This window comes from Lynx canadensis, chromosome C2, assembly GCF_007474595.2.
Source record: "Lynx canadensis isolate LIC74 chromosome C2, mLynCan4.pri.v2, whole genome shotgun sequence".
Taxonomy (NCBI): domain Eukaryota; kingdom Metazoa; phylum Chordata; class Mammalia; order Carnivora; family Felidae; genus Lynx; species Lynx canadensis.
Window position 1 is genome coordinate 117237551 of NC_044311.2, and position 22313 is coordinate 117259863.

At 33.5% G+C, this 22313-nt stretch overlaps 1 protein-coding gene across 1 annotated transcript in view; it reads right to left on the bottom strand.

Moving 5' to 3' along the window:
- EPHA3 (EPH receptor A3) overlaps positions 1-22313 on the bottom strand; it is a 132767-nt gene that overhangs the window by 34817 nt on the left and 75637 nt on the right. Inside the window, exons 8-10 of the mRNA XM_032594592.1 lie at positions 21825-22010; positions 11142-11203; positions 8521-8730 (exon numbers count right to left, since the gene is read on the bottom strand). Of these exons, the coding sequence (XP_032450483.1) occupies positions 8521-8730; positions 11142-11203; positions 21825-22010 (458 nt within the window). The remainder of the gene's footprint in view (positions 1-8520; positions 8731-11141; positions 11204-21824; positions 22011-22313) is intronic.

Here is a 22313-nt window from a genome sequence, read left to right on the forward strand (position 1 = left end):
AATATATTACATACAACCTTCTCACTACTATGTTCCACTCCAAAATTATAGCTATGATTTTTCTCCACATAAATCTAGATAAATTGTTTTCATGTGTTAAAATATTTGTGGTATCTAACTCTCTGAATTGGGTGACTAGAAAGTACCAGATCTCTCATTAAATTTTGATACAACATTGACAATTGAGATTACTAAATTTTCTAGCCTTTCCTGATTTTTGAATATGTGGCTTTATTTTGTGAAGCTACACGAGGCATGTTCATACTGATTCTCAGAGAGTAGGGAATAAAGTCATGACTGACATTATTTATTTTGGTTCAAAGCTTAAAACACATTATTATATGAAGGTCACTGATTAGATATTTATGTATTTTTTTTCATTCTTAGCTGAATGACATATGACATATACTACTTATCAAAAGAATATAATTTTCTTTCTGCATCACACTGGTTTTTGGTATGCATAGTTTTTAGTCCTTGACTACAGAATCAAGGTTCATATTTTCTATTATTTATGTCCTTAGAATGGAGGTATCCTGAACAGGAGCATTTAACTACTTAGCTTTTAACTACTTGCATTAGCCACTTAAAAAAAAAAATTCTTATCTTACAAATGAAATTAGGTAAAATAAAGCTATCATAGAATACATTGGATATCAAGTAGGCAAAATTACACTGGAAAAAATCAAATAAGTTATTATGTAAAATAAGATTTCTTTCTTTTATTGCTTAACACACAATGCCTGTGACAACTTTTTATTTGGTTTTATCTTCCAAAAATTAAATAGTTGCTAATGGGCTATAGGGCAATGTAACAAAAGGCAGAAGCTTATTATCCAATATAAAAATCTAACTGCTTAGGACTCAGTATGCATTTTCAGGACAGAAATAAAAAGAAAAAAAATGAAAAATAAAGGTTATAACCAAAACCAAATCATCTAGCTTTCTCAAATTTCTCAAATCTGTTTAGGTAATTATATCCTTAAAATGAAATTGGGGGCTCAAGAATTGGAATTCACTTTATATAATATACCATATAAATTAGATAAAAGCCTATAATTTCTCTAACTTGATCCTGTTAAACAGCAAATTGGGCACCATTATGGCAGAATTTTGGACCCCATCTATTTGAACATATGAATACAGGAATATTCATATACACAGATGCGTGCATGCACATAAAAAATGGTAACCATTCAAAATGAAATTTCATAAGGAAAAAGACTAGAAAATTATTTAGTGGTAAACAGTTCTCACCCATAATTCCATGGTTCTGTTAAAATGAAATAAAGTAAGCTGGTAATTCAGTGCAAAAAAATATAGGAAATGTGCCATAATTGTGCTTTGAATTCATATGATGGGAAACCAAAGAGAGGGAATTCATTTCTTGTATGTTTTTCTCAACAACGAAAACTCTCTAACAGTATAAATCTGCAGAGCTAAATGCTCCATCCCAAATGAAATACAAGGCCTTTCAAGATGATTTGCAACCCTTGGTATGCAGCTGCTTTTATGCTTTCAAGGCCTTTCTTCAAAACATGCTATAATATAATATAATACAATATGCCAAGGTGTTATATCATTTAATAAATACTAAGACATTTAGTTTTTAGAGTGTTTTTTCCTGACATAGTATCTATAACGTGGTTCTCAAAGTGTCATCCAAGCATTTCTCGGTGCCCCCCAAGAGCTTTTCAAAGGGTCTGCAAGACTGAACTATTTTCATAATAACACTAAAATACTATACCTTTTTCACTCTCAAATCTCATGTGTACGGTGGAATTTTACAAAGGTTACAAAATGCATAATAATGTTGTATGACAGAAATTGTTAATGTTTGGAGTTTTTGCATAACTTAGCAGTGAGAAATGAGGAGAAATAACCATAAGTGAGCATTGAAAAAACTTCTGCTTTCCTACTCAATACCCTTATAAAAAAGAGAAGACATAAAAAAAAAGTGTGTATTATGATCTTATCTGACCCTCTCCTCCCAAGGAATTCTGTTGGGACATAAGGAAGGAAAATTTGTGATAGACTTAAGATAGTATCAGAAGCAGCATGGGAAAATGTCTGATAAATTGTTTCAAGTTTTAAGGCTAAGCATTTCCTCAACTCCTAGGTGGTTCCCTCCAGTTAAAAAAAAATAAATGCATAATTAGTGGACATAAATTCTGTTCCACTCTTCTACTTTGCCTGTGGACCACAAAGATGCTTTTAAAATGAGAGCAGCAGACATCTTATATTCATTCAGTGGCACTGAATCAAATGCCAGTGCAATTACCCTCTACCTAAAGGCAGTAACTTTCAGAAGAGCAATCTGGGAAAAGGCTTCGTGCACTGAGGCACTGAATACTAATTTTTGAATCCAAGCGACACTAGATGAAATGTGTTACGTGTGACTAAAGTAATGTGACTGGCTTTTTAAACCAGATTCACCAGAATGTGTTTGCCCAAAAAGAACGCCTTGACACACTGTTTTCAATGATGAGCTTGTTTTTCTGAAGGAACCATAATCACGGGACGCTTAAATAAAGAAAGTGGATGTCTACGCTGAAAAATACTGTTTTTGGTTAAAAAAAGAACCAGACTTTATTATACAACAAATGTGCTGCTTTTCTTATTTACTAACTCTAAGCTTATTGAGACCAGAGATTTTTATCTCAGGCAAGTATGTTTCCTCAAATACTACATGCTTAAATAATTTGGAATGATGCTATTGTTCACAATCTAATTTTAAAGATAATTTCAAAGGAGGAATTCCCAAAACATTTTGTGTAATAGCAGTGTTCCCACAGTAATACAAATTCCCAAGAATGAGTATGGCAACACTTATTTAATTCTTTCAGTGTTTGTTTAAAAAACAAAATAGTAGTCCTATTACTTTAAACCATACCTCATATTTGGGGGTAAATTATAAAATCATTGTACCAAACAAGGATTATTACAAGAGATTATATTAAAGATTTCTAAATTATTCTAGAAATGTAGATGCAAATTATAGCTTTCTCAGAAGTCAGGACCATCATAGATATTTTGAGTTCTGGGAAAATATAAGGATGAATATTAAATAAATTAAATGAATAATAAATTCTAAACAGCTATTTATTGGTAGTTAATGAACCCATTTAGTTGATTTTTAAGAATCTTCAGAGAATAAAAAATGCAAAGGTCCTTTTGCACTTTTATTTCACAAATGATAACGAAGAATTTTGACACAGTAATACCTTTTTTTTCTACTAGTGTCAAGAAATGATTGTCTGTACCCCTTGGTCCTGACAAAGTAACAATCAGTACAAATGAAGCTCTGAAAGTTAACCCAATATATTCTCTAGACAGCAGATGATCCAGATTTGGATGAATCTTCCAAGTTCCTACAAGAACAATCATTCCTTAGCGTGTCCTAGAAATCATGACTAATACTGAAAACAAGAATGTTCTAGTTTAAAAATGGGATATGGCACTGAGATTAAAACCTGACTGAATGACCAGAAATCTAATATTTCAAATAAAGGCTTTTTAATCAAATATTTTTACTAAAACCGGAAATATTTCTTGTATTGGGTGATTGTTGTAACAACAAGGACAATACCAGCAAGAAGGATACCTTCCACGGAATGTGTTAAAAGCTCATATAGTAGCAGAAGGTTACGAAGGATATCTTTAGTAGCAGTGAGTAGAATAAAAAAAATCCTCAAAATTATAAATATATTATCATATATTGCATATGTTGTCTCCTGAGAACTTATAATCATAATTTATTGTCATAAAAATGATGCTTTGTTGTAGAATGCTGGCTGACTAATTTTTCTTGAAATCAGAGAAGGAACAAAGGAAAACTAAAAAAAGCACTTGATAGTGCTGATGCATATTTACCCATGTTTTGTAATTTTTTCTTTTTTCAGAACTTTGTTTTCAGAGTCACTGTCATAAATTTAATTTAACTAGCTGCTAGATATACAATTTTATTTTATTTCTCTTGCTTTTAACCTAGTGAACTGTATGCCTAAGAACAGCAACATTTTTGTGCAGGACACGTTTTAACAAATACTTAGATGTATGAACAGAGTGAATCCGCTAGAGTGTAGTTGAAAATGGGAAATGCTAACAAAAGTGTAGTGGAGAAAGCCATCGGGGGAGTTTCAACTCTTATATCAACTCATCGAGGAATATCTCTGGGACACCATGCTTCTGAATTTCTGGTTCTCCCACTGTGGCTTTATCACTTTGTAGATGAAACTCAGTCTGGCAAATCGGGCTCTTTCTCAGAATGTGAGATAGATGCCATGTGACACACTTGGTGGTTGATAATGGAATCATTAAAATTGATGATTTCAGAAACGCATGAGTTTCTTTGTTTTAAAATTAGTAATGATTAGAAACGGGAAGAAAATAACAGAAGTTGACTTTTTAAAAACTGCCCATTTTCTTGGCTGGTGAGAGTACAGGGAAACAGCCTCCTTTATATGTTGCTGCTAGGAGTGAAATTCCATAACAAACTATTTGGAAAACAATTGTGCAATTCATACATGAAAATCCACACATATTTGTACACATTTTGACTCAACAATTGTAATTCTGAAATTTTATCCTGAGGAAATAATCATGACCAGACATGAACCATTTATCAGGATTACATCAAAGTATTAAGAATAGCAAAACTTTGGAATGCTGCTCAATTAATAGTGCATTGGATAAATAAATAATGTACATGATTAAAATGGAGTACAATACATTATTTAATGATATTATAAAAAATTAATCATCTAGAAAAATCCACATTTTATATTTTAAGTTAAAACAGGCAGATTACATAACAACATTGAGTGTGTGTATAAAGAAAATACTGGGTTGACAAGTGGAAATCACTTTATATATAAGTATATATATATATATATATATATATATATATATATATATAATATGATCCCATTTTTGTAACTATATACATAATTGGTAATTATTTACATATGAAAATGTGTAGAAAATATTTTGAAAGGAAAAAAATAAAATGTTAAAATTGGTTACCTCTGGTAATATCATTAGTGATCATTATATCTTTATTTTCTAAAATTGTCTGTCATGAAAAAAACTCTATAAAGGAATGTCTTTTCAAAGAAATCTGCCAATAAATATATGAAAAAATAATCAGATGCATTTGAATCAAGTTAAATACGAATTAAAACAATTAGGTATAATTTTTTCAAAATTAATTAATACCAAAAATGATAATATATAGTTTTATCAGGATATAGTTAAGTATGCTTTTAAAACAGGCACAAAATTTTGACACAGAAAATCCACTTTTAGGAATATATCCTAGGAAAATTATCAGACTCATACGATTATGAATACAGATGGATCAGTTATACATTTGTATAAAATATTGAAAGGCTAGCCTTTGATAAAGTACAAAATCCATTCATGATAAAAACCCTCTGCAAAGTAGGTCTAGAGAGAACATACCTCAACATAATAAAGGCCATATATGAAAAACCCACAGGGAGCATCACATTCAATGCTGAAAAACTGAGAGCTATTCCCTTAAGGTCAGGAAGAAGACAAGGATATCCACTCTCACCACTTTTACTCAACATAGTACTGGTAGTTCTAGTCACGGCAATTAGACACAATAAAGAAATAAAAGGAATCTAAATAAGGAAGAAGTAAAACTCTCACTATTTGCAGATGACATGATACTATATATCGAAAACCCTAGATTCTTCACAAATAACTACTAGAACTGGCATCTGAATTCAGGAAAGTCACAGGATGCAAAATCAGTAACAGAAATCTGTTGTATTCCTATGCACCAGTAATGAACCAGCAGAAAGAGAAATTAAGAAAACAATCCTCTTTACAATAACACCAAGACCCATAAAATATGTAGGAAAATAAGCTTAACCAGAGAGGGGAAAGACCTGTCCTCTGAAAACTATAAAACAATGATGAAAGAAATTCAAGATGATGCAAAGAAACGGAAAGACATTCCATGCTCATGGGTTGGAAGAACAAATACTGTTAAAATGTCTGTACTACCCAAAGCAATCTATACATTTAATGCAATCTCTATCAAAATACCAACAACACTTTTCACAGAACTAGAACAAACAATCCTAAAATTTATATGGAACCCGAAAGACCCCGAATGGCCAAAGCAATCTTGAAAAAAACAAAACATTTGGAGGCATCACAAAAATGGTATGGTAATGGTATAGAAATAGACACACAGATCAATGGAATAGAACAGAAAACCCAGAAATAAACCCACAATCATATGGTCAATTAAATTTTGACAAAGGAGTCATGAATGAATATACAATAGGAAATGACAGTCTCTTCAACAAACGGTGCTGGGAAAACTGGGCAGCAACATGCAAAAGAATGAAACTGGACAATTTTGTTTCACCGTACACAAAAACAAACTCAAAATGGATTAAAGACCTAAATGTGAGACCTGCAACCATAAAAATCCTTGAAGAGAGCACAGGCAGTAATCTCTCTGACATTGGCATTAGCAACTTTTTCCCCTAGATCTATCTCCTGAGACAAGAGAAATAAAAGCAAAAATGAACTGTTGGGACTTCATCAAAATGAAAAGCATCTTCACAGTGAAGGAAACAATAAAAAATAAACTAAAAGTCAACGTACTGAATAGGAGAGGATATTTGCAAAGGACATATCCCATAAGGGTTTAGTGTTCAAAATATATAACGAACTTATATAAGTTAACACAAAATAACAAATAATCCAATTAAAATGGGCAGAAGACATGAACAGCCATTTCTTCAAAAAACACATCCAGATGGCCAACAGACACATGGAAAGATGCTCAACATCACTCATCACAGGGAAATGCAAATCAAAACTACAATGAGATATCACCCCACACCTGTCAGAATAGCTAAAATCAAAAACACAAGAAACAACAGGTGTTGGCGAGAATGTGGAGAAAAAGGAACACTCATGCACTACTGGTGGGAATGCAAAAACAGTATGGAGTTTCCTCAAAAAATAAAAATAGAACTACCCTATGATCCAGTGATCACATCACTGTGTATAACCCAAAAAATACAAAACACTAATTCAAAGGGATACATGCACCCCTGTATTTATTGCAGCCTTATTTATAATAGTCAAACCATGGAAGCAGCCCAAATATCCATAGATAGATAGGGAATGGATAAAGATGTGGTGTGTGTGTGTGTATATATACATATATATATGTCCATATATATATATATAGATATATAGATATAGATATATATACACACAATGGAATATATACAATGGTATATATGTGTATATATATATATATATACACACACACACACACACACACACACACACACACAATGGAATATTATTTAGCCATAAAATAAATGAAAGCTTGTCATTTGCACCAACAGGGACAGAGTTAGAGAGTATAATGTTAAGTGAAATCAGTCAGAGAAGGATAAATACCATATGATCTCACTCATATGTGAAATTTAAGGAACAAAACAAACAAGCAAAGAAAAAAAAAGAGAGAGAGAGAGACAAACCAAGAAACAGACTCTTAACTTAGAGAACAAATTGATGGTTTCCCAGAGAGGAGGTAGGTAGGGGGATGGGGATTAAAGAGTACACTTATCATGATAAAATAGTAATAATAATAATAATAATAATAATAATAATAATAATAATAAAATAATAATTAACAAAGAAAGAAAAGATAGATATAATACTAATTTGCTCAATAATTAGGGGTTAATTTTTTAAATGGCAAACCAGGTAATAGAATATATCAAACTTACTGACAATGAAATACATTCAAGAGATATACGGCTAAGAGAAAAAAAGGCTATACAGTGATGTTATAAATAATCCTATACATAATCCTAATCTAATTACATATTCATTCATAGGTATGTATAATTGGTATGTAGAAAAAAATCTGGAAGAATTAACTGACAAAGTTACAAGTGTTCTCTATGGGTGGCAGAATTATGGATGACTTTATTCCTTTTTATTGCTTTGTTTTGAAATTTTTATAGTGTGAGCATGTGTTACTTATATAAACATGAATTTTAAAATGCTTTAGGGGCGCCTGGGTGGCGCAGTTGGTTAAGCGTCCGACTTCAGCCAGGTCACGATCTCACGGTCCGTGAGTTCGAGCCCCGCGTCGGGCTCTGGGCTGATGGCTCAGAGCCTGGAGCCTGTTTCCGATTCTGTGCCTCCCTCTCTCTGCCCCTCCCCCGTTCATGCTCTGTCTCTCTCTGTCCCAAAAATAAATAAACGTGGAAAAAAAAATGCTTTAAAATTGTATCTAATTGGACAGAGGTATGCCACCTTATAAACAGTGGCCATCTATTTTCTCAGAATAAGTAACAGTATTTTAATGTTAAAGGATATGTTTCCTTTGGGGGAAGATATAATTGACAGCATGGAGAGAGGTGATTTCTATTTATTTGCAAATCAACATAGCACAAGGTGGGAAACAAAGATAAAAAGGAAAAAAGAAAAGAAAAAAAAGGTACTCACTCGTGTTGTATAAGCAGCTTCTGGGTCATCTTCTAGAACACGTGAAAGTCCAAAATCAGAAACCTTACACACCAAATTACTGTTGATCAAAATGTTACGAGCAGCAAGGTCTCGGTGAACATAACCCATATCTGAGAGGTACTTCATGCCAGATGCTATCCCTCGAAGCATCCCCACTAGCTGGATGACCGTAAACTGGGCATCGTGTTTCTGAGAAGTATTTCAAATATACAATTAAGATGTGTTGCTCTTTCTTAAAGATAAATCTTGGTTACAATCTCACACACTGAATTGTAAGAAGACTGATTATATACATTTTAGTTCCAAGCACCCCAGCCTCACAAGCTATGTGAATAAACAGAAATAAGGCTAAAACAAAATAGCATAGTAGCTGCATCACTAAATAGTTCATAACAAGAAGGACCCTAAATATTCTTTGACTTCAGGTTCAAAACCATAGCTTTCATGGTCTTTATGTGACATACAAACTCCTCAGAAATTTTAACCTCAGGAACAACAAAATGAAATGAGTCTTGGGGCTATTTTAGTTTTACATATTTGTTTGATTGAATGTTCATTCTTCCTTCTAGTTTTCCAGATATTTTATTAATTGCTTCAAATAAGGTAGATGTTAAATTTTTAAATCATCATAATTCTTTCAGAATTGGTCAAAGATATTTACTGAGTATTTGTTTTTCTACTCAATCTTCAGTTATAGTTCATAAAATGGAAAACAACAAAACACAAGTCAGAGTCCTGTATTTAGAAAAACTTCCAATTTACTTTGATTAAAATAGAAATACAAGGGGAACTGGGCTTAAGCATCCTACTCTTGATTTCATCTCAGGTCATGATCTCACAGTTGGTGGGGTGGGGCTCTGCACCGACAGCATGGAGCCTCTTCGAGATTCTTTGTCTACCTTTCTCTCTGCCCCTCCCCAGCTCGCTCACTCTCTCTCTCTCTCTCTCTCTCTCAAAAATGAATAAATAAACTTAAAAAAACAGAAATACATGATTTATATGATAGGTGAACAAATACACATACATACATATGTAAATATGTGCATAAATGCATGTATAGATAAATAGCTATAAAATTCCATGTTTAGTTATATATACACAATAACATTTTAAAAGAATATTTATTATAATGGTTTCTATGACCTGATTTGAAGAATATTTGTTTTTGAAATGCTTGTGAAAATAATTGCTGATAAAACTGTGTTTGCCTTGGAGTGCCTGGGTAGCTCAGTAGTTTAAACGGCCAACTCTTGATTTTGGCTGAGGTCATGATCTCACCGTTAGTGAGTGTGAGCCCCACATTGGGCACTGTACTGACAGTGTGGAGTCCGTTTAGGATTCTCTCCCCACCTCCCCGCTTTTACCCCATGTGCACAAGCATTCTCTCTTTCTCTCTGTCTCTCTCAAAAATAAATAAACATTAAAAAATTGTTTGCCTCGTGAATATTAAAATAAGGAATGCAATTTCTCATTTATAGAAAATTTAGAATTCTCTTCTATGATAATGAATCAACCTATTCTATCTATCTATCTATCTATCTATCTATCTATCTAATATCTATCTATCTATCTATCATCTATCTATCGTCTATCTCTCTCTCTACCCATCTCTATTCTATAGCGCTGAATTCCTTTTTTAATTTTATTTAAAAACACTTTTTAAGTTTATTTATTTCTTTTTGAGAAATAGCATGGGCAGGGGAGGGGCAGAGAGAGAGAGAGAGAGGGAGGGAGAGAGAGAGAAAGAATGAGAGAGGATCCCAAGCAGACTCTGCACTATCAACACGGCCTGATGAGGGGATCAAACTCACTAACTGAGACATCATGACCTCAGCCAAAACCAAGAGTCAGACGCTTAACCGACTGAGCCACTCAGGCACCCTACTATAGTGCTGAAAGCATATTGAGGACAGAGTATATGTCTTTTTTAATCCCTGCAGTCACTGGTGATTGGCAGTGCCTTGTTTTCCATAAATTTTTTGCATTTCTTTGAACAAATTTTTACTGAAGTAACTTAAAAAAAAGTTTCTAAGTTTAAATATTTAAAACATAGATATGGATGCACATCTATTACCAAAATGTGTCTCTGGTGCTTGCTTCAGCAGCACATATACCAAAATGGTATCTCTGAATTAAGACTACTTTGGTGTTGTAACACTTGCTCATTTTCTGAGACCAAAGCTCTATGTGAGCGAGACATGTTCTTCCTATAGCAGTCTGAGGTTATTTTAAGTGAAGACAAGAGAATATTTGTCTTATATCAGTGTTATTTGTGTCTTACTAAAAGTCTTTTTTTAATTTTTATTTTAGCCAATGTGAATCTTGGCAGTACAAAAAGCTGAAGCAGATTGCATAGATTTGTTTTACAAATATAAGCCATTAACCTTGGACACTGCAAGATAAAGATGCAATTTTAGTCTTCCTCTTACTATTTAGACCCCCCAAATTTCAGTTCCACTTTAAACTTTGTTATCTAATTGCTGGCAAGATATGAGAGGTTGCCTCTAACATCTTTAGCATTCATTCCACATTTATGCATATGTGTATATAGATAGATAGGGATAAGAGATATGTGAATATATATAAAATCTTCTACTTACACGTAAGAAACTGTCCAAGGAACCATTCTCCATGTATTCTGTGACAATCATAACTGGTTTACCTGGATATATGATAAATAACAAACAAATATCATGCGATGAATATATATAGAATACACTATGATACACCTGATGAATTAAAAAATGTAAACTATCTTCCCAGTTTTAACAAAGAAACATTTTTCAATAGAAAATAAAACTAAAAAAAAAAAAAAAAAAAAGGAAGAAGATTGGTTTTCAGAACAAGGGCCTATAACCTATGATATCTAAATTGGCTTATTTGGCATGGCTCTTTGTGAACCTAATATATACCCCTTTTATTCCCTTTAACTGCATCTCAGCTGATCTACAAAATCAAGTATTTCTGCTTTCCAGCCCAAGATAGAGCCAGGATTTCCACAATCATTTGTATTTTCTACAGATATTTATAGAACTATGGACTAGGTGCTCCTTTTTATGCTGGTTAGAGCAAGTAAATCAAAGTCCCCATCTTCATGGATCCTACATATGATTTTCATAAAACAATTAAGACTAATAATTATAACTTTTAAAATCTGTATAATTAACATATTAAAAATTATAAAATCCATGTTTAAACGGAAAATAAAATTAAAATTGTTGTTGGCAGTAACTTATAATAACCATTTTAGAAATATGTGGACTTAAATGCCATTATACCTTTTAATGAGCATTTAAATGTATTTATATGGTCTTATTGTATGCAAAAGTAGCGACCTGAACAGAGTATGCTGTTACTTTTGGAAATTTATGCTGTGGGAAACATTTAAAATATGAAAAAGTGTTAGATACAAAAGTGCTAAGTATATTTATATAGAGATTCACAAATAGAATATATGTTAAGCCATGGGTAATAATTTAATACGATCGTTGGGTGTTAATTCTATGGATTATTTTGAATTAAAATGAGAACTCTGAAGCCTAGCATTTTACATTATTGTTACACTTTAATATCATGTGAACAAAGCTGAAAATATACTCTATATACGTTATGACAACAACCTGGAAAATAAGTAACGCAAAATGAACTTTTCAAAAAAAAAAGAAATATGGAAGATGGATATTTTTTTTTTTTTATTTTTAAAAATTTTTTTTTTTCAACGTTTATTTATTTTTGGGACAGCGAGAGACAGAGCATGAATGGGGGAGGGGCAGAGAGAGAGGGAGACACAGAATCGGAAACAGGCTCCAGGCTCTGAGCCATCAGCCCAGAGCCCGACGCGGGGCTCGAACTCACGGACCGCGAGATCGTGACCTGGCTGAAGTCGGACGCTTAACCGACTGCGCCACCCAGGCGCCCCTGGATATTTTTTTATATATGGGAAACACTAGTAAATTTTTTGCATAGTTAGCATTATATAACATTACATATATACACATATATATTACATACATACATTATATCACGTCATCTTCACATCATCCTATGCTTTAGTAACATATATTATTCCCATTTTATGATGCCCTCAACCAAAAGCATAGTGGATTTAAGAAACTAGCTGAGGTTACATAATTAGCTAGTTCTCTAGCAAATCCTTAACATGGCTGTCTCTGATTTCAAAGCCTACACTGTTACTACAATATAATTCTCTTCCTTTATTTTTGCTGTAATATTGTTTTAAATATAATTCCATTCTATTACAAAAAGAAGGCAAATTACTTGCCTTCCATGTCAGGAGAACCTGAATCAAGTCTTGAGTGAGCACTGCTGAAAGACTTTGAGCAAATTGCTCTTTAACAAATATCGATGCATCCCTAATACAGAATACACTTTTAAGCTTTCCTCATATGTTCCTTCTATATCATGAAAGTTAGTTTGCTATTCTGGTGATAGAAAATAGCGTTCTTCAAACTGAGGGTTGATGGGGGGTGGGAGGGAGGGGAGGGTGGGTGATGGGTATTGAGGAGGGCACCTTTTGGGATGAGCACTGGGTGTTGTATGGAAACCAATTTGTCAATAAATTTCATAAAAAAAAAAAAAGAAAATAGCGTTCTTTGCTTGCTTTCTCCTTTCATAGGTAAAAACTCTTAACTCACACTAGTTATGAATTATGGCTTGGTATCATGCAGGTTATACTTGTTATATTTAGCATTTGAATGCATCCCAAGCTATATGTCTTATTTAATGAGAGGTAAAATATATTTAAATTCTACAATTTTCAGATAATTTTTATATATGTAACAATCGATATACCAATCTATCCTCCATTAAGATACTGATTTAGTTATATATTTTGGGTAACACATCATATATATCTTGTTAATCTGGTAAATGTCTGAAAAGCCATTCATTTATCCGAAGGCTTAAGCCTCCAGAACTTGCTTCTTCAAAATTCTAATTAAGCGCTGATTTGACAATATTCAAGACAAAAAGGAAGATTCAACATTTCCTTGGAAACTTCTATCTCTCTTGAACTGATAAATCCACTGCCTAAAGACTGATCCCAGAGACTGACCCGAAATTAAAAGAATGGATGAACAAACAAATAAATGAACGAAAGAATGAATGAAATCTTTCATAGGCATGTTCTCCATAAATCACTATAATTTTCTATGTTCTTGCCTTAATACAATTCTGTGAAGAATAATATGCCTGCAAAATTCAATGCACACATTAAGTGTAGTCATAGATAGTTTGCCTCACACAGCCAACTGTCAATTACAGTGGCCAGTTACTGTGTTTTTGTACTACCTAGACCTTTGCTTATCACTCGTTTCCTTCTGGCTCCCAGCCCTATGACCATTTCATTTCTTGTTAGCATGTCTAGTGGAATGTTTGGCAAGGGAAATAAAAGTAGCTGAAAAATCAAACCAGTCAATTAAGCCAAAGCCCCATGACCATTCAGAAATCAGATCAGGCTGCATTTAGCTCTAAACTTTAGGTATTTGTAAACACATCAGTTAAGAGGGGCAAGTCTGAAAATATGCTTTACATTAAGTTCAAAGATGCAGCAAACCCAAACGTACAGACAAAGAATAAACAAAATCACAAATATTCTACCTTGGAAAGCCTTAATTTTTAACTTTTTTTTCTTTTTTTTTTTAAGTGTCTAAGTGTCTATTCTGCCTTAGTTTCACTTGTGCTTTTGATTATATAAATAGGGTTAAAGGAAAAGAAACTCTCCATGACAGTGGTGAGAACTAGTTCTAACATGTATTAAATACAGCTGGAAATCATAAAATATCAGCTCGTCCGTACATGGATGCAATGTATTTCTATCCAAGTTTGCATGCTCTTTCATATGTATTTTCAAGAGCTTGTATCATTCGCCGCCCTCAGAAATCCTAAAATGCATCTGAGTATCCATACTAAACTCACCAAAATTATTGTGGGATAACTGGCTGAAGTGAAACTCCAATAAAAATGAGCAAAGCAAATTGTGCAGAGGAATTTTGCTTTTATTCCTCAATTGATTCTTTTTTTTTTTTTTTAATTTTTTTTTCAACGTTTTATTTATTTTTGGGACTGAGAGAGACAGAGCATGAACGGGGGAGGGGCAGAGAGAGAGGGAGCCGCAGAATCTGAAACAGGCCCCAGGCTCTGAGCCATCAGCCCAGAGCCCGACGCGGGGCTCGAACTCACGGACCGCGAGATCGTGACCTGGCTGAAGTCGGACGCTTAACCGACTGCGCCACCCAGGCGCCCCTCAATTGATTCTTGAGTGTAGATAAAATTATGACCTTTTATAATTAAAGGGTTACAGGAAACAAATCAGTCTGTTACAGTCAGTTGGTTCATTTCCTCAACTATCCCCAGTGGCTCAGATATATTACTAATCATGAACCACTGTTTGATGACAGAAGAAATGTGATTTTGAAAACTAAGATTTCCATGTTCAGCACCATGTATTCCAACCACAACTTTCTAATCACATTTTCTATAAAAAGAAGAGCCGGAAAATGTAATAAATATACAGCCATACATGAGATTTTTATTTCAACTATCAAATAAATATTGGCTTTAGATTAAAATGTTTTCATTAAAACATAAAAAGTATTTATCAATGATTGAAATATTAAAAATTACTGGAGTGCCTGACTGGCTCAGTGCGTAGAGCATGCGACTCTTGACCTTGAGGTTGTAAATTCAAGATCCACATTGGATGTAGAGATTACTTAAAAAAATAAAATTAAAAATAATTATTGAAATTTAATTCATTTTCAAAAGAAATGCTATTAATTCCTATTACCGGTAATTGTATCTCACATACTCTATGTCTCATTTTCAAAAGACTTAAACATACTCTAAACACAGGAGTATGGTTTATAAAATCAAAACTTTGACCTTAGCAGCCTGCACTCATTGTTAGTATCATGGAGCTAGAATCAAGGAGGAAGCCAGAAAGCATAACCAGGAGAAGGAAAAATAAAAAATTAAAAAATGACAAATACACCTCATTATTCCCAGGAAAAAAGACTAGAATCACTTTTGATTAGAAAGAAAATGTTGCGGTTTTAGATTTTCACGTACTATGTCTGACTGAGAGAGATATTGCGATGACCTAGAGTGTTTTTCTGTGGTTTCCCATTATCATATAAAACTACAGGGTAATCTTTTCCAAATTCAATTTTAATCAAGACATTATTCATTTCCAAAATGACCCCTATTACATCCACTGGTCTAGGAGTTAATGAGGGCAGGAACCAACTCCATGTTGGTTATGTTCTAAAACTAGCACCTAGCAGAGTGCCAGTTAAAATTGATCATCTCGGGGCACCTGGGTGGCTCAGTTGGTTAAGCGATTGACTTAACCTTCGACTTTGGCTGAGGTCATGATCTCACGGTTTGTGAGTTCTAGCCCCGCGTGGGGCTCTGTGCTGACAGCTCAGAGCCTGGAGCCTGCCTCAGATTCTGTGTCTCCCTCTCTCTCTGCCTCTTCCCCCACTTGCACTCTGTCTCTCTCTTTCTCAAAAATAAATAAACATTTTAAAAAATTGATCATCTCATGTCTATCATTTCAGGGTGTCTAAGGACAATCTCTTTCTTAAAAATTAGGCTAAGAAACACTTTCTCCCAAGTCTTCTTAAACAACCATGCTCCATCAATCTCAGTATGCTGAATGCTTTACATTCAACTGACTTTACGTTTTTAAAATTTATTTTTGCTTAATTTGAAACAAAATTTAATACTTTCAAAGACAGGAACAGATAAAAGTACAGCATAGGCAACGTGGTCAATAATATGCCGTACATTTAAAACAAATATATCATTGTACATCAACTGTACTTAAATTAAAAAAGACAAGAGCAATATTTCTACTCTCCCTTTGAATACAAAGCTTATTTGCATAAGTACAACAATAATTAATAAATATAGTAATCTGAATGTGCTCAGTCTGATTTTATAAGGACAGCTTAGCATTTCCCTTTTCAGGCTTTCTACCTTTTATTTATTTTCTTGTTCAACTATAGAAATTAAGGCCTTAGGTATATTAATGAATTAAAGTGGTAATAGTAGCATTCTCACTTCTACTTTAAAATAAATGTGTTTATGTTTTACTACTAAATATGATGTTTGTAGGCTTGTTCGTTTTTGTTTTGAGGTTTTTACATCTATGAAACATACATATTTTCTATGTAGGATGTGCTAAGAAAACTTTTTAAACTAAGGTGTTTATTTTCTGCATCCATCGAGATTGGCTTTTTCTTTTCTATTAATGTGAATTTCCAGAATGATTAAATAGTAAACCAACTTTGCCTTCTTGGAATAAACTAAACTTGAGAATTATATAGAATCTTTTATGATACATTGTTAGCTATGGCTTTACAATTACTCGAGTGTTACTGATTTTTTGTTCATGAATTACAGTTGTTTTCCTCTCTGAAAATATTATTCTATGCTTTGGTATCAAGATATCATTAACCTCATGAAATAAGGGTGTTTTTTTTTCTCACTTTCTGCAAGAATTTGTGTATGACTAGAACTACTCAGACAGTTATTAAGTAAGTATATAATTATAGCTCTTCTTTAGGAGAGTTATTGTAGATTTAAACTAGTGCTCTTTAAAAGTCAGTCTTTGGGAACATGTGTCATGCTCTAACAAATGTTGTTAAGTTGCATTTAACCTTTCAAAAATATCATAAGTTCATACTATTTAAATGGGGAAAATAGACAACAACATATTTTTTTGTAATTCAAATGTGGCCAATACAACCAAAAGATATAAATGGGCAATGTTGGAAAAATAAAGAAAGTTCTTAAGCATGTAAAAATAGCATTCCCTGTCTTATGTTTTTCTCCTATATATTCAGCAAAGATTTTCCTAATTTTGTTGCTGTGGACACTAAGAGAGGCTCCCGACTCCTTTCTCAGATTAGTCATGAACGCATGAGAACTTGGGTTACCAGAGTTTGTTTTAACAAACTACTTCTACAAATTATTAATAAAATAAATATAACACATATATGGACTATATTAAATACTACAGGGAGTTAGTACCCTTAAGATAAGTACAGAAGAAAACCCTTAGAGAGAAGCAAACAGGACAAAGCAAGAATTTGGCATCGTCACCACAGAATGATGTCTTATTTCAGCGATATTTTTTTTATCACATATGCAGGAGATAGAAAAGAACAAACAAATGACTAAGCTTTTGGTGGAAGGTGGATGCTCATACCAGCATAGAAATGTTTTAATTATGAGAAATTGTCCTAATGTTCTGCTCACTGTATTCATTAATGATGCAAAGTTATAGTTAAATTGCATTATTATTTTTTTAATTTTCAGAAAATAATCCCTCTCCAAATACAAAAACACATCAACCTTATCTAGTATAATTCCTTTTATTTCACTGGGTGAATAGTGGCCAATGGAGGTCTTCTTGGAGTATCAACATCATTTGACTAATGGTGTGATGGCAGAAATATCAAACATTTGCTAAAAACAAGTTCCATCTTTTTGAACTCCAGCTAAAATTGATAACACATGTTAGTACCAAGTTCTGAGCAGAGACTGTGCCCCCAGCTTTCTGCTACTTTGAAGATCAGAGACTCTCTCACCTTCTCTTGTTTAAGACCATCAGGCTCAAAACGTATCATTAAAATTGTTTATGGCTCAATTCAAATAAATGAAAATATAATGATTGAATAAAAGGCTTTCTCTAAAAGACTTGAAAATGATACATTATAACAGACCTAGTGTTTCAAGCATATAATTAATAGCAGTAGTTTAAAAAATTATCATTGAGCAAAAAAGGGAATTGTTTCAAGAATTTTTTTTTTTCTACACAGCCAAGATTAACTGATAAAATCTCAAGCTTACCAGAAGTGGTAATTTAGATTTTCATGGCTCTATTTCACTTAACAATGTATTCCTACATAATCTTATTTGATCTTTAAAGTATCTGGAAATAGTGAAGTAGAACTGCTCTTCCAAATTACAGGTGAAGAAAATGAGTCCCTGTGACTGGTTTGATTCGCCAACGGTCTCACAACCAGTTGGGTTGAGTCAAAACTAAAACTCTGAACCTCTGATTCTTTTTTTTAAAGTTTGTTTGTTTGTTTGTTTGTTTAGAGAGCACACACACAATCAGGGGAGGGGGAGAGAAAGAATCCCAAGCAGGCTCCATGCTGTCAGCACAGACTGTTGGTTGAGTATCTGACTCTTGGTTTCAGCTCAGGTCAGGCCCGAAACCAAGAGTCAGATGCTCAACCAACTGAGATACCCAGGTGCCCCTGATCCTCTGATTCTTAATCCAGATACCGATATAATTGTTTTTTTTTTCCTTAAAACACAGGTTTGTTTATTAAATTATAAGCTCTACATCACTCTTGGGGTGTGTGTGTGTGTGTGTGTGTGTGTGTGTGTGTATGTTTCTAAACTTTGCAATTGGATTGTTTTAATAGTCATATATTCTCAGGGAACAAAGAAAATAACAGGAGCGGATGAATAACTTCTGGTGATAAAATTGCCTTATTTATAAGTTAAATGCAACGTATTAACTTTATTCTAAGGACTGCTGCTTCCTCTCCGATGTTATAGGGTACCAGACTTAGAGGTTTTAAATATGCCACTAAAAGAGTTCAAAATCTAATTCTAGGTCTGCTACCCTATTATGTTCACACTATATGAGATGACTGGGATCTGTATAGTCAGATTTGGCAGCCTCTTACATGCTTATATGACCAGGGAGATATATCAAATTTAGAACTTTCACCCTAAGAATAGGCAGTTGTAATCCATATTAGAATGTTACAGAATCAGACTTGAATAAGGTATTTAATGGATAATACCTGTGGTTTTTAAAGTCTTTTTTTCCTCAATGCAACTTTTTTTTTTTTGCATTTTGGTCTTGGGGATTGTTTTATGATTCTCTTTGTCAGCTGACCATAGTTCATATTTGATTATTTCATTTTTATATTTCAAGAAATCCTGCCATAATAATTATGGTTTAATATTGCTCATCATTCAGTAAATGAATTTATAGGTAACATCTAGTAAAATGTAACAAATCAGTTTCAATAATACATAACACTGGAAATCAAAAAATCAATTTACATTTGATAAAATATAAGACCCTATCAATGAATGTAAATTTAAACCTAATATTTAGTTTGTCATTTTTATCTCATTTTTTTCTTAGGTGTAGGTGTTGAAGTTAGGTGATAATTCTGCCCATGCTAAAATATAACGATTTTTTTCCATCACTCTCTGAGCGATACATGCAATTACACAACTGCACTTCATGCATTCAATTTAAAGAACAAACACTGAAGAAAGACCTATAGGAAGAAGATGTTGCTCTGTTCCTCATTCAATCAATCAATCAATCAATCAGTGTCTTTATTCCTTGACATTGGTAAATTAAGTATCCAGCATGATCCAGGTTCTATTTTAGTCACTGATTATAAGAAACGTGGATTCTTGCCCTTTATGAGTGTTTACATTTTGTTTTAGATGTTAAGGGTTATTAATGATCTCCAGAAAAATGTTGAAGCTTGAGGGAGTCTTTGGTATGATCAAATTATTAGGGAAAATTAAAAAAAAATCAAGATACAAAAGAATAAGTAGAAGACAAGATGAAAATTAGAAACCCATTTTTGTTCACGGTTGGGGACAGACGTGAAACCAACAGACCAAGTTTCCAATGCCATCTCTAGCACTTTCTAATTAGACAAGCGACTTGCTCTTTATAGTTATTGTTTGTTCAAATGTAAAATGGAATTATTGTATCTAACTCACAGGGTAGTAGTGAGAATGAAATGATGTCCATAGTACACTTTCGGGCACATAATAGTGAATGCATAAAGAAAACCTTATGAAAACTGGGTTAAAAGAAAAATGGTTACATAAGTACAAATGCATTTCCTCCTTAGTGGGGCTCAAGATCTGGACAACCAGTCGGTGAGGATGCTATAAAGGAGACTAAATGGCTAATTGACTATTAAAACATTAAGTTGTATGGTCTGGCCCTGGAGGAACAAAGGATCCCAATCCTTACTACTACTGTGTTTTTATCATTACTTAAAAAAAAAATTAAAACAAGGTCTTCATCAGAAAATATTTCAGTGTTATTACTAGTATGGCCTAATTTTTAGGAGCATGAAGGGAAAAAATGCTTCTTACAACACTTAATGTGGCCTTACAGTTTATGGTTAAATTCTACATTGCTCAGTTCTTAATCCCATTTATTATATTACAAACTCTAAAGGAAACCAAAGTACATTTCAATTATGCCATGCTCTTGTGAGAAAGGAACTGCCTTTTTAGTCACACCAAGATGAGAATAGGTATTAGTCCCATTTGGAAAGTGCTCCATGTAATGTTAAAGAAAAATATCATTGTGAAAAATTTAATGTGTAATGTCTGTTGGTAACCATAGAATATGTAAATGTGGTGCCAATGAATTATCCCCTAAAGGATGCCAAATTTCCTGCCATATGTTGTCTTTCGCTCTAAGTAGTTTGCTGCCAATTTAGCTTATTCTTCATCCTGTGCTCCAAAATCTCGAGGAAAAAAAAATCCTAGAGCATTCTCAAGAGGTTTTCATTGGTACTGGAGCCAAAAATCACATATCTGCCTCACGGGATTCCTTTTGAGTCTGGCTGGAGAAACTATCATGGAAATAAGTTTAGATCTCTATCATGGGCTGTGAGCCAGAGTTTCCCCAGCCCAGTCAAAAATCCATCTGGGACTCTAGATTAGAATTATTTGAAATCCACAGAGAACCAGGAAAAGGCCTTGGGTCTAATGTGATCCCACTCTTTACAGCTCAGAAGTATTCCCCAAACCCCCATAATTTCCCTAAAGCCAGGGGGGTAAAGATTTGGAAGTTTAACTAAAACTGGTGAACAGTAAAAGAAAAAGCAGCTAGCTGGGAGTTCCGCAGTTCCTGTCAAAACTGAGTCATCGTTTTGCCTTGCTAGTCCACGTAACAGAGACTTCTCCACAATTCGCTTAACTGCCTTTTCATCAATGTGTCTTAATGTGGTCCTTTCTTTTTAGCTCTTAATTTTTTTTCAATTTTTAAAGATGTAGAGCAATACTTTCAATATAATACTAAAGGCCTATGCTTTCTTGTCAAAGAAAGGCATGGCAACCCCAAATAGTCTCTGTGAGGACTCACATAGCTACGAAAAAAATGTCAAAATTCTGAAATGATTGAGTTAGGGTTTAAATAACCTCTGCTCAACATAGGCAAAAGTCAATCTTTCGGCTTGACTTACTTTTAGTAACAACTCCCTCCAATCGAATGATGTTGGGATGGTCAAATTGTCCCATAATGCTTGCTTCTCCCAGGAAGTCTCTCCTCTGCTTTTCTGTGTAGCCCACTTTCAGGGTCTTGATGGCCACTGAAATTTCTTTTTTTGAAGGGAGTTTTAAGCGACCGCTGCACACCTCTCCAAATTCACCTGTTAGTATAACAAAACGACAACAAAAGGTAAGGAGTTATATAATAAAAATATTATCAACAGATAATAATAGATTTTCAGATATTATTAGCAGATAATAAGAGATAATAAACTGTTCCCTGTCAGTAATTCCATTCAAAGTATTTACACCTTTGACCTGCAAGATATACACTTAGATCTCCAACTTAATTTAGAACATGATAATTGGAGACTCCCTAAGAAACCCCAGAACATCCAGAACCTAGTAGGAAATGGACCTTGTGAGTAGCCTCATACATTTTGAAGTACCACCCTGTGAACAAT